This window comes from Eschrichtius robustus, chromosome 8 (assembly GCF_028021215.1).
Source record: "Eschrichtius robustus isolate mEscRob2 chromosome 8, mEscRob2.pri, whole genome shotgun sequence".
NCBI lineage: Eukaryota > Metazoa > Chordata > Mammalia > Artiodactyla > Eschrichtiidae > Eschrichtius > Eschrichtius robustus.
Window position 1 is genome coordinate 17,378,080 of NC_090831.1, and position 17,565 is coordinate 17,395,644.

Consider the following 17,565-nt stretch of genomic DNA (forward strand, 5'->3'; position numbering starts at 1 on the left):
ACTAACATAGTGTTGTAGGTCCATTATACTTCAACAAACAAAGAAATAAACTCATAGAAAAAGAGATCAGATTTGTGGTTACCAGAGGCAAGGGTTGAGGGGATGAGCAAATGGATGAAGATGGTCAAATGGTATAAGTTTCCAGTTATAGGATAAATAAGTACTAGGGATGTAATGTACAATGTGATTAATATAATCAACACTGCTGTGTGCTACATATGGAAGTTGTTAAGAGAGTAAATCCTAAGAGTTCTCATCACAAGGAAAAAATACATTTTTCCTTTTCTTTTACATCTATATGAGATGATGGACGTTCACTAAACCTCTTGCGGTCATCATTTCATGATGTACGTAAGTCAGATCATTATGCTGTACACCTTAAACTTGTACAGTGCTGTATGTCGATTACATCTCAATAACACTGGAAGAGAAAACAAAGGAAATTCTGTTCAACCTACATAAACAAAATGAAAAGACAAGCCCAAAACTGGGAGAAGATTTTTTTCAATGCATGTTACCAACAAAGGATTAGTAACCAGAACGTGGAAGAAAGGAAGGAAGGAAGGAAGGAAGGAAGGAAGGAAGGGAAGGAGGGAGGCAGGGAGGGAGAGAGGGAAAAGGAAAGGAGAGGAGAGGAGAGAGGAGGAGAGGAGAGGAGAGGAGACACTCCTACAAATCAGTAAGAACAACACAATCAGACAGGAAAAATGACAAGAAAAAAAACTTTTTTCACAGAAGATGAACTAGAGATATGATCAATGAAGATAAAAAAGATGATCAAGATCACTAGTAATCAGGGAAAAGCATGTTCAATTTACAATGAGATTCCAATTTAACATCCGTCTTATTGGCAAAGCTGGTTAAAATCTGACAATATCAAATGGTCGCTTGAATGTGGAGAACCAAGAACTCTTATACTACTGCTGAGAGTATAAACTAGTATAACAGCTTTGCAAATATGGCAATATGACGTGCAGTGACAGCTGGGCATTCCCTACAACCAGACTTTCTACGCTTAGGTGTATACCCTAGAACTGCAGTCCTCAAACTTTGTGGTCTCAAAACCTCTTTACACTCTTAAAAATTATTTGCTTATATGGGTTATAGTCATCAATATATAGTGTATAAGAAATTAAAATTATTTTAAAAATATTATTTCACTTAAAATTAACACGATGATTATGTGTTACGATAAATAACAATTTTATGGAAAATAACTATATTTTCCAAAACAAAAAAAATTAATAAGAAGAATGACTCTGTTTTACCTTTCTGCAAATCTAGTATAATAGAAGACAGTTGGGTTCTCATATCTGCTTCTGCATTCAATCTGTTGCAATATCATACATTATGCAGCCTCTGAAAAACTCTACTATATACTTCTGAGAGAATGGGAGGGCGGGGGGAAAGGGAAAATAACTTATTATTATTATTATAGTTTTCACTCCATAGACTCCCTGAAAAAGTCAAGGAGTGGGAGATGAATGGTTCTCCAGGGGTCCTCACACTTTAAAAAACTCTAATACATTTGCATAATACACATACATGCACACACACACATTATGCTCACTGCAGCACTGTAATAACAAATAGTTAGAAACAAGCAAAGTATTTATCAAAGAATGAATGAAGTGTCCACTTATATAAGGGTATACTAATAGGAGTTTAAAAAAAATGAACAAGAGCTACATGAATCAATGAAACATTACCTCAAACACTGTTCTCAAAAACAAGCGGAAGGATGATAATTTACATAAATGAAACTTTCGTAAGTGGCACAATTTATATGAACTTTGAATACATGCAAAATATCATTATTTCTAATCTATGAATAAATGCCTTTGTAGTAAGAGTACAAAAACATATATAGGAAGTATAAACACCAAATTCATCATAGTGGTGGTTATCTATGGAGAAGGAAGTTAAGAGAACAGGATAAGAAAGGGGTACACAAGGAGACTCCTACTGTACATGTGATATTTTCTTCAAAGTAAAAAAACTGAAGTGTTAAAATCTGTTAGAGACAGGGGATGGCTCATGTGAGTGTTCCTTATTTAGTGTCTGTTCATTTCTGTATATTGGAAGTACTTCATAATTTTTAAAAAAGAGAAGAGGGAGGGAGGGATGGAGGGAGGGAGAGGGAAGAAGAGGGAGAGAGGGAAAGAGAAAATTTCTGCTCTGCTTGGTTTCGGAGATAAAAATCTCTCAGTATACTCAATACTATCAGCCCAACCAGATTAATTCACACTGCTTTTTTTTTTTTTTTACTTTATTACCTTTGACATAAAAATTGCATATATTTAAGGTGTGCAACTTGATGTTTTGATATATGTATACACTGTGAAAAGATCATCCCAATCAAGCTAAATAATTTAACCATCACCTCTACAGTCACCACTCTGTGTGTGTGTGTGTGTGTGTGTGTGTGTGTGTGTGTGTGTGTGTGTAGTGTGTGTGTGTGTGTGTGTTAAGATTTAACTTAAGATCTATCCTCTCAGCAAATTTCAAGTATACAATACAGTATTGGTAACTGTCACCATACTATATACATTAGATCCCAGAACTCATTCATCTTGCATAACTGAAGCTTTGTACCCTTTTAATGCTAAATGTGCTCCTAAAATATATTTCACAAAATATCCTTTCTGCAAATGCGTTTTTCTTAAAATGTGAACACTAAAATACTTTCTGAATTCTTTTTAAGAAATTATAAGGAAATTATTTTAAGGTATTATGAGGAATCAAAGATCATAATATTGCTTAGTTGGTAAACTGTTGTTAATGACAGTCAAATAAGATATCAAGGACTTCCCTGGTGGCACAGTGGTTAAGAATCTGCCTGCCAATGCAGGGGACACGTGGTTGAGCCCTGGTCCGGGAAGATCCCACATGCCACAGAGCAACTACACCCATGCGTCACAACTACTGAGCCTGCGCTCTACAGCCGAGCCACAACTACTGAGCCCACGCGCCACAACTCCTGAAGCCCACGCACCTAGAGCCCATGCTCCACAACAAGAAGCCACCACAATGAGAAGCCAGTGTGCTGCAACTAGAGAAAGTCCATGCACAGCAACAAAGACCCAATGCAGCCAAAAATAAAATTAAATTAAAAAAACAAAACTAACGTTAAAAAATCAATGACACCTTAAAAAAAAAAAAAACAAAGACCTGTGAATAACTCTGTGTAAAAGCAAAGATATCCAAAAGAACTGTCTTTTTTTTTTTTTGAACTCTATTAAGATAGCAATTTGTAGTGGAGCAAGTACAGAATGATCGGTTTTCAGAATAAAACCACATTCTAATGTAAAACTTAGGTATAAAAGTTTCTCCCACCATGAGCTTACTTTCATAAATATTATGACATGAGGAAATGGCAACAAGCTGTCAAGTTTATACAACCAATTTTTTCCAATTAATTTATATTTCAGGTACATATTCATGTTTTTTACTATAAGCATCTGCCTCATTTAACTTAAGTAACTATTTTCAATATCCCTACTTACTCTTTCCCAAGTTTGTTTTAAAATAACTTATTAAAACTTGAATAAAACCATAAACTTGGAGATTTTGCACACACAAATTTATTTATTCTACCAGTTAGACACTGATTCTCAAGGGAGAAGATGGTGTGAAAACAAAGCAAAGCTTTATCCCGTTGCTTTTTTTTAACCTTATTTTTTTTAAGTCAGACTATTTTCCTTGCATTTCAAAGGAATTAAAGGAGGACTTGAGACTTAAAAGAGCAGGGGTTTTGTAAAAAATTTGAAACACTCAGCTGAAAGATCTGAAGACTTTACTTTTATATTTTTCATTAATAACATTTTCTTTAAGGACTATTACTACACTGCCTTGAAAGCAATCTCTAGTTTCTTACATTTCAAATCAAACTTCATTTTTAAAACCCGTCAGGTTCTAACTTCTAAAACTTGCCCTTCCTCTCTTCCTTCCTTCCTCTGTTTTTTTAACAAACCCATATATAAGGCTTAGTATATGCCACACACTGTCAACTCATTTATTCTTACCAGAACCCTCTGAGGTAAGTACTGCCATCATTCCCATTTCACAGATGGGGAAACTGAGGCACAGATGGTAAAGTAACTTGCTTAAGGTTCCAAAAGTTATAAATGGCAGAGTCAGGATTCAAACCTAGAGCCTATGCCAAAGTGAAGTCATATTCCTAAAAAGTTTCCAGTGTTTCTGATTTTTCAGCACTACTTAAAAATTTTTAGCAATAAAAGCAATCTGTTTTGTTTGTTTTCCATAAACTACCAGGTTTAAGAAGTAGGAGGCAGAGGAAAGGGGCTCTATTGACTGTGTTTATCAAATTAGTGGTGGGAAAAAAGTAACATGAGTAGGAAAGAATAATAATAGAGGTAGATGATAACACATTAAGTTTAGGACAAAATTATCTGGAGGTGCCTGAAGAAGATACAAGCAGAGGTGGCTGGTAAGCAGGGAGATATGTCAACCTAAACCTGAAGGCGAGAGGTCTGCGCTGGAGCTACAGTTAAAACCGGAGGGCTCCAAAGGGCTCCCCTCGGGGGTGAGCAGGATTCATGCAATAAAGGGAGGAAGACAGCCTGCTTTCAAGGTGGCAGGAATGAGGCAAGATGGAGAGAGAAAACAGGACAAAGCAGGTTCAGGGCAACAGATGCATTTGGGATTTAACACAGGGCTCACAGAAGCAGAAGCAGTGACACAGGAAGTTTAGGGGGGTCAGAACGTCTCCTCGATGAGAATGTGCAATCCTCACCCGCAAGGCGAGCCTGTGCACTTGTGTTCTTTGCATGTGGCAGAGTGATCAAATATCAGGTCAAAATATAATATGCCACCTTTTTTTTTTAAATATAATGAAGTCTAAACCTATGAAACTGAACACAGGCTAAGGCTTTTATATTTCATGAAAACATTTTAAAATGCATCAATATAAAGGATTATCAGGAGGCTATTTTTAATATTTATGCGCCCAAGAGGGTTTCAATCACTTTAGAAATATACACTTATAGATGTTTACTATTATGACACATTCAGTATTCAACTTGAGGTTAATTTAAAGTGTATTTGAGCACCTTCTGTGGGCCAAGTGAGATGCGTGCAGGAAGGTCTTGGAGGGAGGGAGCTTATTCCTGTGTTTCCGTGCCTGCCTGTGCCAGGCACATGTGACATCCGCCAAGCTTACTCTGAAGTAGGGCACGTTCATCCTGCCATTTTGACACCATTCATGTCAACCAGAGAATCTCGTAAGGATTTTCTGGTAGGGCGAACTGTAAGCTAACCTTTGGATAAAAACTGGGATTTGGCAGAAAGTTAAGGAAAGAGGACTGGGTACCCAGGACCAAGAGAATAACTTAGGCAAGAATATTTGGCTACATCAATTTCGAACCATACTGCGTGCCTCTATAGTGTTTTATCTACTACCCACCGGACGTTTATAAAAGAATTGCCTTTCTTTCATGTCTTTTTTCACTTAAAATGTATTTAATAGGTGATACAAGTATATGACAAGCTTTTTTTCAAAAGTTACAAAAAGGGAGATAGTGAAGAGGCTCCCTCCTAACCAACTGTCATCTCCAGAAATGGCCTTCCTCAGATACCCTATGTAACTGCATTTCTTTTAAACTATTTTATTTTATTTTTTTTCCTTAGGATGTTGCCTGGTCCTAATCTTTTAAACTATCTTAAACTTTAGAGTTTCTTCTAATTCTGATCAGCACTTCCAAGACTAAACTTAACTAAACACCTGTAACATGGTATGATTCTGTTTGTCACATCCCCAATATGTGCACCAAGGACATTAGTACTCTATCATCGAGGCTGACGTTCAAGGTACAGACAGGAATACAGATTTAAAAGAAAAAGCCTAGATCTTACCTGTCAGATAATATGATTTTATTTCCTTTTTATAAGATAGAATTTTCCTCTTTATTCTGCCAAAGTTCGGCTGAGCCAAACAATTAACTTACCTAATGAATGTCTATTAAAAAAGACACACACACACACACTAGGACCCTGCGTACCTGCAGGTCCTTTATAATCCAGGAACTTAAAAGAGGAAGCCAAAGTTTACTACAGCTAGCTTACATATTATTAGAGTATGGGTTAAGTTCTATTGTTAGGATTGTGGTCTCCAAAATGGGGTCATGCACCCCCAAGGCAGAGTACAAGGCAATCATTTAGGGTGTAGTAAAAATTAGAACTTGTTTACAATTACTTGTTACTTCTCCCTTTCAAAATTTATACGGTGGGATGCTTTCTCATATACATAGTAAGTTAATATACTGGTACACGCACAAAATTTATAAAAACATACATGGGATGTGTATACTCAAATATATTTTGCTAATGACTGTACATAATCAAAAAGGTTTTGAGAATTAAACAGCTCAGTATATGAGGTGTTCATTTTTAAAATAAACATTTTATTGAGCTTCTAAAGTATACGAAGTGCTGGGACTTCCCTTGCGGTCCAGTGGTTAGGACTCCACACTTCCACTGCCGAGGGCCTGGGTTTGATCCCTGCTCAGGGAACTAAGATCCCGCAAGCTGCATGGCGTGGCCAAAATAAAATAAAATAAAGGTTCTCTTTAAACAAAAAAAACAAAACAGTATACCAAGTGCTAATTTGGGTAGAATAGACAGAAAAAACAAAAGGAAAGATCAATGCTGGGCTAGGCTGTAAATTTTTAGAGGGAAAAGTTGGAAGCTTATTTTTTGATATGTGGTTCTTTTCAACCATGTTACTGCTGTAAGAGTTACTAAAAATGAAGTCTGTGTACCATGGTTAAGGAGATGGGCTCTGAACTCAAGACTGTCAGGTTCAAATCCTGACTCTACCACTTACTCTGGGGGAGGGCTGAATGATATGTATAAACAGCCTTATTCAGCGTCTGGCACTTAAGCAGCCAAAAAAGTTAACAATGATTAAATAAAAAGAATATCATTTAACAAACATTAGCTTTCTATAGCAACTGAAATGAAACAGCTGAGTCATGTTTTAATTCAGAACCTTTTGGAAAGATGCTTTTTGAGTCTAACTAAAATGTATTTAAACGAATGGAAGCTTTTTCCTTCTCCTTTATCCAAAAAAAAAAAAAAAAAAAAATTCCCCTCAATATCACTCCCATGAACTATTTTGTCTTGGAACAGCTAATGTAAATTAAACAGTGTCAGTCCCCAGCCAAACGGACACCGGAATCACTGCATACAGTGTATCTTCTTGGCTTCACTTTTATGTAGAACATGTGTTTACATTTTGACCTTTTGTCTTTTTTAAAACACAGAAACATTTTTTAAACAGTAGCAACTGGAATGAGGTTTTTTTTTCAGTTTCCAAACATATTAAGCTACACATGGCAGAGCCTATTGCTGAAACATTTATAAATGTTACACCAACTGTGTTTATATTTCTGATTTTTTTTAGATTGTTTTGTTTTCATGTAAGCCATGACCTGAAAATTTTAGCTCAAATTCTTTCCACAGAATAATTACATAATGGAACAGCCTGAGTCATTCTGAATTTCCGAAACACAAAAACTCACTCCCATAAAATAAAGATAATGATCAGTATCACAGTGACGTTTTTATATGGGGTTTTGGGACCAACCCAACCACAACTAAACGGCAAGGATAAGGCGGAAGGACAGTAAGAACAGGACCAAGAACACGATGACAATAACTCATCCACCTCAGAAAAGTCACTGCACTCTTTTTTCTTTTCCATTGTCTCTTCTTAAGCAATTGATACAAAAATAAAACCTAATACTAGATTTCACCGCAAGGAAAAAAATCAAAGAGAAAAAAAAAAATTGGTAATTCTGAAGGCAAAAGAACAAAAGTACCTCTCTTTAGCCTAGACTTTTAGACCTTATCTATCACCCTGATGGAAGACAGAAAGGATTCATAGTACGTAAGTTAATATAAACAGCACATGAATTGTGATAATTCTATTAACAGAAAGACCAAAACAGACTAAATCTGGGCAAGGAACGTCTCCTGCTTTCAGCTGCTCCATCTGTTAAATGAAATAGACAACATATTCTATCTATGAGACAGTCTCTGACAAAAGGATTGTTTCTTAAGAAGTCTAGAGATAGTAAACTTAAGAAAATAACTATTCCTTTTTTTTTTAAAAAAAAACAAGGAAGGAGTTGGCTCTCTATAAATATGTCTGCAGTGAGTGAATGGGCACAGCATCCTACCTCCCAACTTATACACATTCCCCCTCCTTATGGGCTAACCCAGGTCTCGGCCCCTTTACTCTGTGACTCTTGACACTGCTAAGGCAGACCCCAAGGTCAGTCATTCAATCACCTTCGCTGAACCCCTCGCCCCCATCAACCCCAACCTCCACCGCAGGCCTTCTCTATTGCTACTACTCTCATTAAATGGCTTTTTTAATGGATCACAAATAAACTCCTCCTTGACAGTTTCAAAGGTCTCTTGTTAGTACAGCTGAAAAAGAAACACATTTGTTTTTTGACACAGCTATGAACAAAACCTGGACAGCTGGAAATTTACTGGAATCCATGGAGTGAGATTTGCAACAATAAATAACCATTAAATATTTACTCTGTCCCACCCAGACACAGTACATCACTATATGTGCGACCTCAAATGGAAAGCTTACTTACATGTCTTCAAATGGAAAGCTTATAATGCTCTTACATTAAATAATAGCTAAAGAGTTTGATTTTTAAGATATGAAAGTATCCAGTGCTTCAATTTTTGTTTAGGTTCTCTGCCATCCCTTCAGAAAAGGTGTAAGTTACTCAAAGAACCCTTCACAAGTTCCAACTAATTTTACTCCTCTCTTCCACCTTCTCTCTCTCTTCTCATCCCTCCATCCCTCCCCTCCCTCCCTCTTCCCAAAGTTTAAAGTAATAGATGGATAAGAGTTTGAGAAAGAACACTCTTTCAAAATCCTTTGATTTCCCAATTTCAATCCCTAAAGCAATCCATTTAATACTACTATTAAAATGAATAATGTTCTTAACCGTTCTTCTTTGAAAAATCACAATTACCATCTATAACTCAAAATATTTTAAAAATCTTCTCTAACATTACTGTTTTAAGCTCATAAATAAAATAATGGCTTCAACATTTTAGCCATTGTCATGAAGGATGTAATCCACTTCAGGAGGATTTAAAACTACTATATAAATTCGTAATAGCCAAAGACCACAAAGTCTCATTAATTACAAAATCCTGGCATGCTTAGCTACAAATTATCAGCTGAAAGGATGTTGGTTTTATTACTATGCAACATAACTTCACATTAAATCCGAAGAGGAACTGCCCAGTAAGCTCGTTTCCTACTTCATCTTTCTATAAAGTGCAAACATTAGATTCATCTCCACCAAGCACAATGAAATTGCTACTCAGAAAGAACACATTTCTGGAATACTTATAAATCAGATCATTTGTTTAACAGGTAATCAACGCTTGCTGGGTGCACCATCCTAAGGACCTTGCCAATATTACTCCATTTATCCTCGCTAACAACTTCACGAGGCAGGCACTGTTACTACGATAACATGTCAACATGCCTCACACAGCACCTCATACATAAAAGAAAATAGATGTTGTCTGAATTTAAAGTTAACCCCCCAAAACTGACTTCCATGAACATTTTTCAAACCGATTAAATGGATTTAAGAGTTTCATAATATATTAAAAAGATATTTTAACTTTCAGTCCGTTGCGTAAGTACCACCGCTAGAATAAATGTCTTTCTTTAGTCATATGTTGACAGCTACATGAAGCAGGAGGCAAGAGCTAAGGACTGGCTGCTTTGTCCCACAACAGTCTCTAATAGCCATCAAGAGAGCAAGTTCTTAAATAAGGGCCCATAGAATTGAGCCTAAAAAATCGGCCAAAGCAACACTCCTTTAAAGCTATGATTATTACTCTCTACAGTTTCCTGCTGTCAGTTAGGCCATGAACGCAACATACGGATCAACCTATTTTTTCACTCCCAGTATGAACAAGCTTAAGACCGTTTTCACAGCAGATTCTTGGAAAATCAATCTATTACCCCGACTGCTTTGCCATCTCATTTTTGGAAGACCACATACGCCATTTCAGACAGATGAATTTCTGACTTTTATTCTTCTAGCTACAATGAAGCTTAGTTCTTCTAATTCTGTATATAACAGAGATGAAGAATATTTGCTCAGAATCCTCTAAGAAAAATTTTCAGACACATGAATGTTACTCTTAACTCTCTTTCAACCATTTCCTCTCATGATAAATACCTTTGTTCCCTTAATCTCCCACCATAAGCTCCGACTTTCCAATATTTTACATAATTTTCAGGATCTCTGGTAAAGTCTCCACAATCCCCTTAAACTGTAAAAATGCAAAGGTAGATAAAGTTCTCCAAAAACATCTGACGTAAATCAGAGTTTAAGAGGATTAAGTCACAGATTTTACATGATAAATTTCTATCTTTGTGTATCCACAAAGATTTTTTGCCTTGTGTATCCACTTTGAACTCCAGATCTTTGCTTTCCATAATACAGAACATTAGGTCTTCCATATTTTATATTAGTTTATTTTTATTCCAGTTTGATTGCTCTTCATGTGTCCATATGTAATTTGTTACTGACTACTTGCCAATTGAGAATTTTATTTACTTCATTTTATAATTTCAGCCATTTCACTGAAGAAATAATTGAGCAATACAAGATCTCACAATGATGCCTGTATTAATTACCACAGATTCCACTCCAAATTGGTAATGATTCCAACTCTTTGGCTTACTGTAACCCTAATAAATTCCAAGCCTGGGGACACTGCCCTTGCAGAAGAGACATGTCATGTTATATTCGCTTTCTGTAGGATGGGGAAGAGGGAGGCAGAGACTCCATTATAGCTTTTTTCAGGACTTCAAGAATTCCCAGAAAGGGGATCGCCATACGCCATTCTAACACCTAACGGTTGCTCTTTTAACAAGAATTGACAGCAAAAGAAAAAAAGAATTGACAGCAAACTGAAAGTAAACACTAGAAGTGATAAAATTAGAAAAGAATAGAAGGGGAATGGGAAAGCAATCAGCAGAGGAAGGAATCCTTTGGAAAGGTAGGAGAGAAGTCAAGACCACCTTCACCCATCTGACTTTTGGCCTAGGGCCATCAATGGCCATGGTCCCAAACCCTGGTTCACTTGCTTGATTCAACCACCATACTATGAGTTCAAGGTCATATGCTTGATCCCTCTGAGTCAATGGGCACCAGCTTCACGGTCAAAAACTTGCCTTTTTGCCCAACCTCTCATAAATACCATCGACAAATACGTTGTCCTAAGGGATTCATGAGAGTGGGTATGAATCAATCAAAGCAAATTTATCACCATTACTGGAAAAATAACCAAGAAAACCTGACCTGTGAGTCAGCCCATCGTACAAATTCCATTAAGGGAGAAACCTCTGATGGTCGTGGGTCAGAGAGATGTGAGTAAGAAACCAGGCTCTGCTGCTTACTAGTCCTATGTGTGACCTTGGACAAGTTAATTTTTCTGAGCCTTAAAGATAAAACACATTAAGGACCTCAAGCAGAGCTTGACATACAAGGGATGCTCAAGCGATGCCAGCCCCACCCCCTTCCAGAGATAAAATCTGGAACTTAAGAGCACAGGGATGGAGCCAGGCCCACAGGTGTTCCAATCCCTACAGCACACTAGCTGTGAAACACTGGGCAAGTGACAGTCTCACCTTTCTTATAAAGCTGGGATAATGAATTAAAACATTCAGATAGTGCCTAGCACACAGTGAATGTCAATAAATGGCAGCTATTTTTACACTGTTAATAAGAGAAAGTGATATTATAATCATCATTATCTGTTGACCAATATATCTCAAAGTGTGGTCAGGGAAATGTAGATATCAGAACGAGCTGGGATGTCTGCAAAAAAAAAAAAGAAACCCAGTGTCCACCCCAACCTGTTCAAAAAAGCTCTCCAAGAATAGTACCAGGTAATGTTCATTTCTGAATCAAACATCCTTGAGATGTATACAAAAGTTCAAGAACGATTGATCCATTTGGTCTTGTGTTATATCTCAGTAAATTAAGACTTGTCTTCTAGTACTTTACTCTTCTTTAGTACTTACTTTTCTAATTCTTTACTATGAGAGGAGGATTACCCAGTATCTGGTATTTTTTATATTCTAGCACTTTTTTAGACCTAAACATTACACTGATAGGCTCATACCTATTGTTTCCCCCCTCCCCGCCCTGCAATGGCATTATTTTGACTTTTTCTTCCCCTCTGACCGAGGGTTGGCAAACTATGGCCTTGGTCTGTGGCCAGTTTTGTACAACCTTAACCTCCAGAAGGGATATGTGTTTAAAGTTTAAAAAAAAAAAAAAGAAGAGGAATATACGATTGAGACCATACATTGCTCACAAAGCCTAAAATATTTACTATCTGGCCCTTTACAAAACAGTTCGCCAACCCTTGGTAGTCTAAAATTCTCTTTAAACTGGGGGTCTCACAATTTACCTTAAAAAAATTGAGAGAACTGATTAGAATAGAAAATACTCTAGGGCTTCCCTGGTGGTGCAGTGGTTGAGAATCTGCCTGCCGATGCAGGGGACACGGGTTCGAGCCCTGGTCTGGGAGGATCCCACATGCCGCGGAGCAACTGGGCCCGTGAGCCACAACTACTGAGCCTGCGCGTCTGGAGCCTGTGCTCCGCAACAAGAGAGGCCGCTATACTGAGAGGGGCCCGCACACCGCGATGAAGAGCGGCCCCCGCTTGCCGCAACTAGAGAAAACCCTCGCACAGAAATGAAGACCCAACACAGCCAAAAATAAATAATAAATTAATAAAAACTACCGTTAAAAAAAAAAAAGAAAATACTCTGAACAGATATTTTTTACTACACCTAGAAAAGGGAAGTACCATCACCAAAGTTTCTGTTATACGTATATGCATATGTGTGCGCTGGATAATGATCAAATTGGTTGCAGTCAGAACAATCTTTGGGGGGTAGGAATGGGGAATAAATAGGGCAATTGGTTAACAAATATTTACTAAAACTCACACTGAGTAATTTTTACAATAAAGGTGCTTTGGAGACCATAAAACCATATAAAATGATCCCTACCACTCAGAACTTAACAGCTTATTTCACTGCAAAACAAAAATCGAATCTGTTCTGTGTATAATCTACATTGTTGTAAAGAGAAAACAGAATCATAAATGCAAAGTACTTCAAAAACATTATACAAAATATTTTATACTAACAATATATTGTACTGAACGAATATATGTTCTTTACCAAGTCCCTTAGCCTTTGCTTTTCTCCAATCTCGGAAACTAGTCCTTTTTTTTTTCTTTGTGTGTGTCCGTGTGCATGTGAATGTACTCGTGTGTACATGTGTGTCTCAGGAGCATAAAAGAAGTATATATTAGATGTCTCTACCCTTTCTGTGTCATTCATCATTGGCTTCTCCTGCCCATCTGTTTAAAATATGTACTCTTTTATCCGTTTCTCATTTCTAATAAGAAAAGTATTCGATTAAATTCTTGTGCAAAATGAACAATGAAGACTATGATTATCCTACCCCTGAAAACACTACGAAGTCCAAAATTAAAATTTTTAAAGTAACAATCTTCCCTTTTATCTTCAGAGAGCACTAATTTCCAGTGCTTTTTGTGATTGCTTCGGACAAGCTAAAAATACCTTAATTTTATAACACTTTTCAACACTTTTGCAAAGAAAAGAAACACCTTCCTAGGAACATATACAAGGAAATGACACTTTAAAATGGTTTCATTATATGAAATGCACTGCGGACACACAAACCACAAGCAGTGTAAATAAATAAAAGCTGGTGCGATGCTGAATGCATGGTTACTTTACACCACAAAGAAAAAGCACTTGCACATTTGCACACCCGGGTATTTTAGCTTGAGATGCCACAAAGATGGCATTTAGGCATGTTGTGTAAATACGGAAGGCTGTTAATGTGTAAGTGTGTCTGCGTGTGTCAGAGAAAGAGGGTTATAAGCAGAAGAGGTAGGACCTGACAGGAGCAACTATTTGAGAAAATCCCTTTTTCTTTCCCATTCATTCTTTCTAGCTTCAGTATCTGGCACAGTCCTTACAATTACTCACTGGCTTTTCATTCTAAAGACAACCGACAAGCTTTCAGAACTTCCTACAGTGTTTTTCACACACTTTTTTTTTTTAAGGCACCAAATCATTCAGTATTTGTTTTAAATAAAAAGCAAACCATTAGCCCGTTTCTTCATTCCAAACACCCCACGGATTGCAGGCGAAACGGGATCCTTTGTTGTGTGTCCCAAGATAGTACAACGCGGTATTGCTAAATTGGAAAATAATAGACGACTGTTTCCAAGAATGCCAAAGCTATCACCATAAATTTTGTTCTGCCCCGAGGGTCCAATTTCATGCTCCTTTTAGTGAATCTGCCGTCCTAACAACAGTAAAGCCAATCCGATTGAACACCCCTCGCCTTTTCGCTTTGGACACTCCATTAATAAATATAAAGGCTGAAAGAGGATGCCAAGTAGGCCAGCTTCATTTATGCACAGTGACAACCGTCAAGGGAAATTTCTCCAACCCCAGTGAAAGTTGTTTCTCAGATGCCCACCCCAAACTGGTCGGCCTCTGCCTCCGAGCCCAGGACGAGAGGGGGCGGGTGGGCAGAGAAGCCTCACCTTTGGGCTCCCCACCTCCAGAGGAGGGGACGAGGGGGAGGGCACAACGAGAGCGCGGAGTAGGAAGGTGGGCGAGCGGGAGAGACAGAAATGGATGCTGAGGGGGTGGGCGCGAAGGGAAGGTAGGGAAGGTGGGGAAGGCGGGGAGAGGTGGCTGAGCCGAGCTGCGGGATCGAAGGGCCGAGGGGGAGCGGTGGGGGTGGGAGGGGGCGCGAGGGGGTCGGGTCCTTACCGTTGAACGCCCCTGCGTCCGCGGCCTCCTCCTCCTCCTCCTCCTCGCCGTTCTCCGAGCCGCTGTGCATGGGCTCCTCGGCGAAGTTGACCCCCCTGCTGGGGGTACCGCCCCCGCCGGCGGCGCCCGCGTCCCCCCAGGTCCTGCCCTCATGGCCGAAGCGCGCGGCGCCTTTGCGCTCATTCTCCTCCTGCAGGCGCGTGAAGTGCTGCAGCGCGAACTCCAGCAGGTCCGCGGGCTGGTGCCTCAGCACCTCCACCGTGAAGCCCTGCAGCAGCTCCGTCAGTCCCGCCGGAATCTCGATGCTCATCCTGCCTCCCCTGCCAACGGGCGCCCGGGCGCCGCCCTCGCCCCCTCCCCGGACCGGTCTCGGGCCCCGCGGCCGCCGAGCGAGCGGAGACGACGCTGCTTGCGCTACCCGCTGCGAACGAGGCGCACTGGGCCCCGGCGGCCCGGCTGGCCCGGCCCGCGGCTCCCGTCGCGCGGCTGCTCCGTGCGGCGGCGGCGGCTGAACGAGCACGGCGTCGGGAGAGCTGGAAGCATCTCCAGCTCCTCCCGCTCTCACCGCGGCCGCTCCTCTCCCCTTCCTGGGCCGCCCCGCCCCCGCCCCGCCGCGGAGCGCGGGAGGGGGCGCCGGCGCGCCCCACGTGACCCCCGGAAACCATGGCAACCTCCGCCTGCGGGCGCCGGGTGCTCGGACAGCTGAGGGGCTGAAGACGCAGGCGGGCGCCGGCTGGCTGGCTGGGCTCGCTGCTAGGGGCGCGGTCGGGGGCGGGGGCCCGGCGGGGGCCCCCCCTCGGCACTACCCGGGTCATCCCCCGGCCCAGGCGCGCCTGGCCGTCCACCTGTCCGCACGCCCCGGAGCGGGCGGGCCACTAGGCAGAATTCCCACGCGTCATTCACCAACGGAGTCCAGGCAGAGCTGGCGCCACTCGATTTGCCCTGAAACTTCGGCCTCCACCTCGGTAGCGGCATTTTATTTTCCTCCGAGAATCTAGTTGGATTGATAAGTGTGGGTGATGTCTTTTGTTTAAAGTCGTATAGTGGTATTGGTTCTCTTTGGACAAAGAAATAATGCCCCATCTTTGTGACACCTTTCTTTTTCTTTCGCCACATTTTATCTAGTCTTTCTCCATCCATCCTGTTTTATTGTTTTGCTTCACTGATACTATCCCATTGTCCACTTTATGCAGTTACTACTTGTTAAGACAAATGTGCCATTTATTGTGAGGCACTTAAAGTTAGTCGATGCCCTTCAAAGAGGATGGTGCAGCAATTTGAATAAAATGTCAGTGTCAGGACAGATGGCCCTCAAGCAAAAAAACCTTTGCCTGATTAAACTGTTATTGTTTATTTTTAAAAAGTTCCCTTATGCTTTCAGTGGTTTTGAATTATATCTCAAAAAATAGGAATATGTACTTCACTATAAAGAGAAATAGAATTCGAGATGTGTGCTTTAAAGAAGTCCTGGACTTTGAAACGAGGTTTATTCTGCGAATGTTTACGGTTTTGAATTAGAAAATGTCTTTTGCCAATTATATGGTATTTAAAAACACATCATTTTTTACCATGACCATCATTGTAAAATAAAATATCTCAAGAGCAAGCTCACTTAGTTTATCTTTCTACCCACACACACACAAAAAAAGTAAATACACGGTTCAGAAACGTCAAAGACTAGAAATCAAGATGTAACAAACTAGTCCCTTTAATAAAAATACATTTTGACATTAATCCTTTGTTTATGACACAACTTATATTCACTCCATGAGTGAATGTTTTATTTCCATTTTTTAACTTCATAATAATATGTTGTTTTTAAATATAGTAAGGTACTTCTAATGGTAAGGGTCAAGCATTTTAAGAATTAAGCTTTTATGAAATACTATGATCCTTACTTCATGGCCCACAATATTAGTCAAACTCTAACCATATAAATATTATATAGACCATATAAACATTATTATCTTTATAGACCCAGTAATTTAAGACAAGTTTGCATCATCTTTCTTCATTTATGATGATGTTTTTATTAAGATTAACAAGAAAATGCAAAATATAGTAGCTTAAACAAGATAGAAGTTTATTTCTCTGTAATGTAAATGTAAGCAGCTCAGGGCTGGCAGGGTGGTTCCAGGATCATCAGGCACCCAGCCTCCTTCCAGCTTGTTGCTATGTAATCCTAAATTTGTTGTCCAAATTGCTGCTCTACCTTCCAGTATATACATCCATATTTCAGCCAAGAGGAAAGTGGAAAAGAGAAGGGAACCTCCCCTCCTACCACATACACATCCCCCGTCTAAGGACACTTCCAGGAAGTTAAACACACCAATTCCTCTTATATCCTCTTGGCCAGAACTTAGTCAACGGCCACACCTAAGGTGTGACAGATTGCATTTTCCAAAGGTGGCTTCAGAAATCTCACCTGTGCCATGTGCTCTTCAACAGTGTGACCTTGCCACTCCCCCATCAAGAGTTGAAGCCTTAATTCCCCTCCTCTTGAATCTGGGTGGGCTTGTGACTGCTTCGATAGAAGTCGTGCCAGCATGACAGAAGCAGCCAGCCATGTGATGCCTCATCCCAAGTCTCTGAGCATAATAAAAAGCTTGTTTTCAGCCTCTACATTTTGAGGTAATTTATTACT

At 39.7% G+C, this 17,565-nt stretch overlaps 1 protein-coding gene across 1 annotated transcript in view; it reads right to left on the reverse strand.

Annotated features, from left to right (window-relative positions):
• PRKAR2B (protein kinase cAMP-dependent type II regulatory subunit beta) overlaps positions 1-15,514 on the reverse strand; it is a 110,709-nt gene extending 95,195 nt beyond the window's left edge. Inside the window, exon 1 of the mRNA XM_068550388.1 lies at positions 14,922-15,514. Coding sequence (XP_068406489.1) covers positions 14,922-15,231 — 310 coding nt within the window. The 5' untranslated portion in view covers positions 15,232-15,514. The remainder of the gene's footprint in view (positions 1-14,921) is intronic.
• Between the last annotated feature and the right edge of the window lie 2,051 nt (positions 15,515-17,565).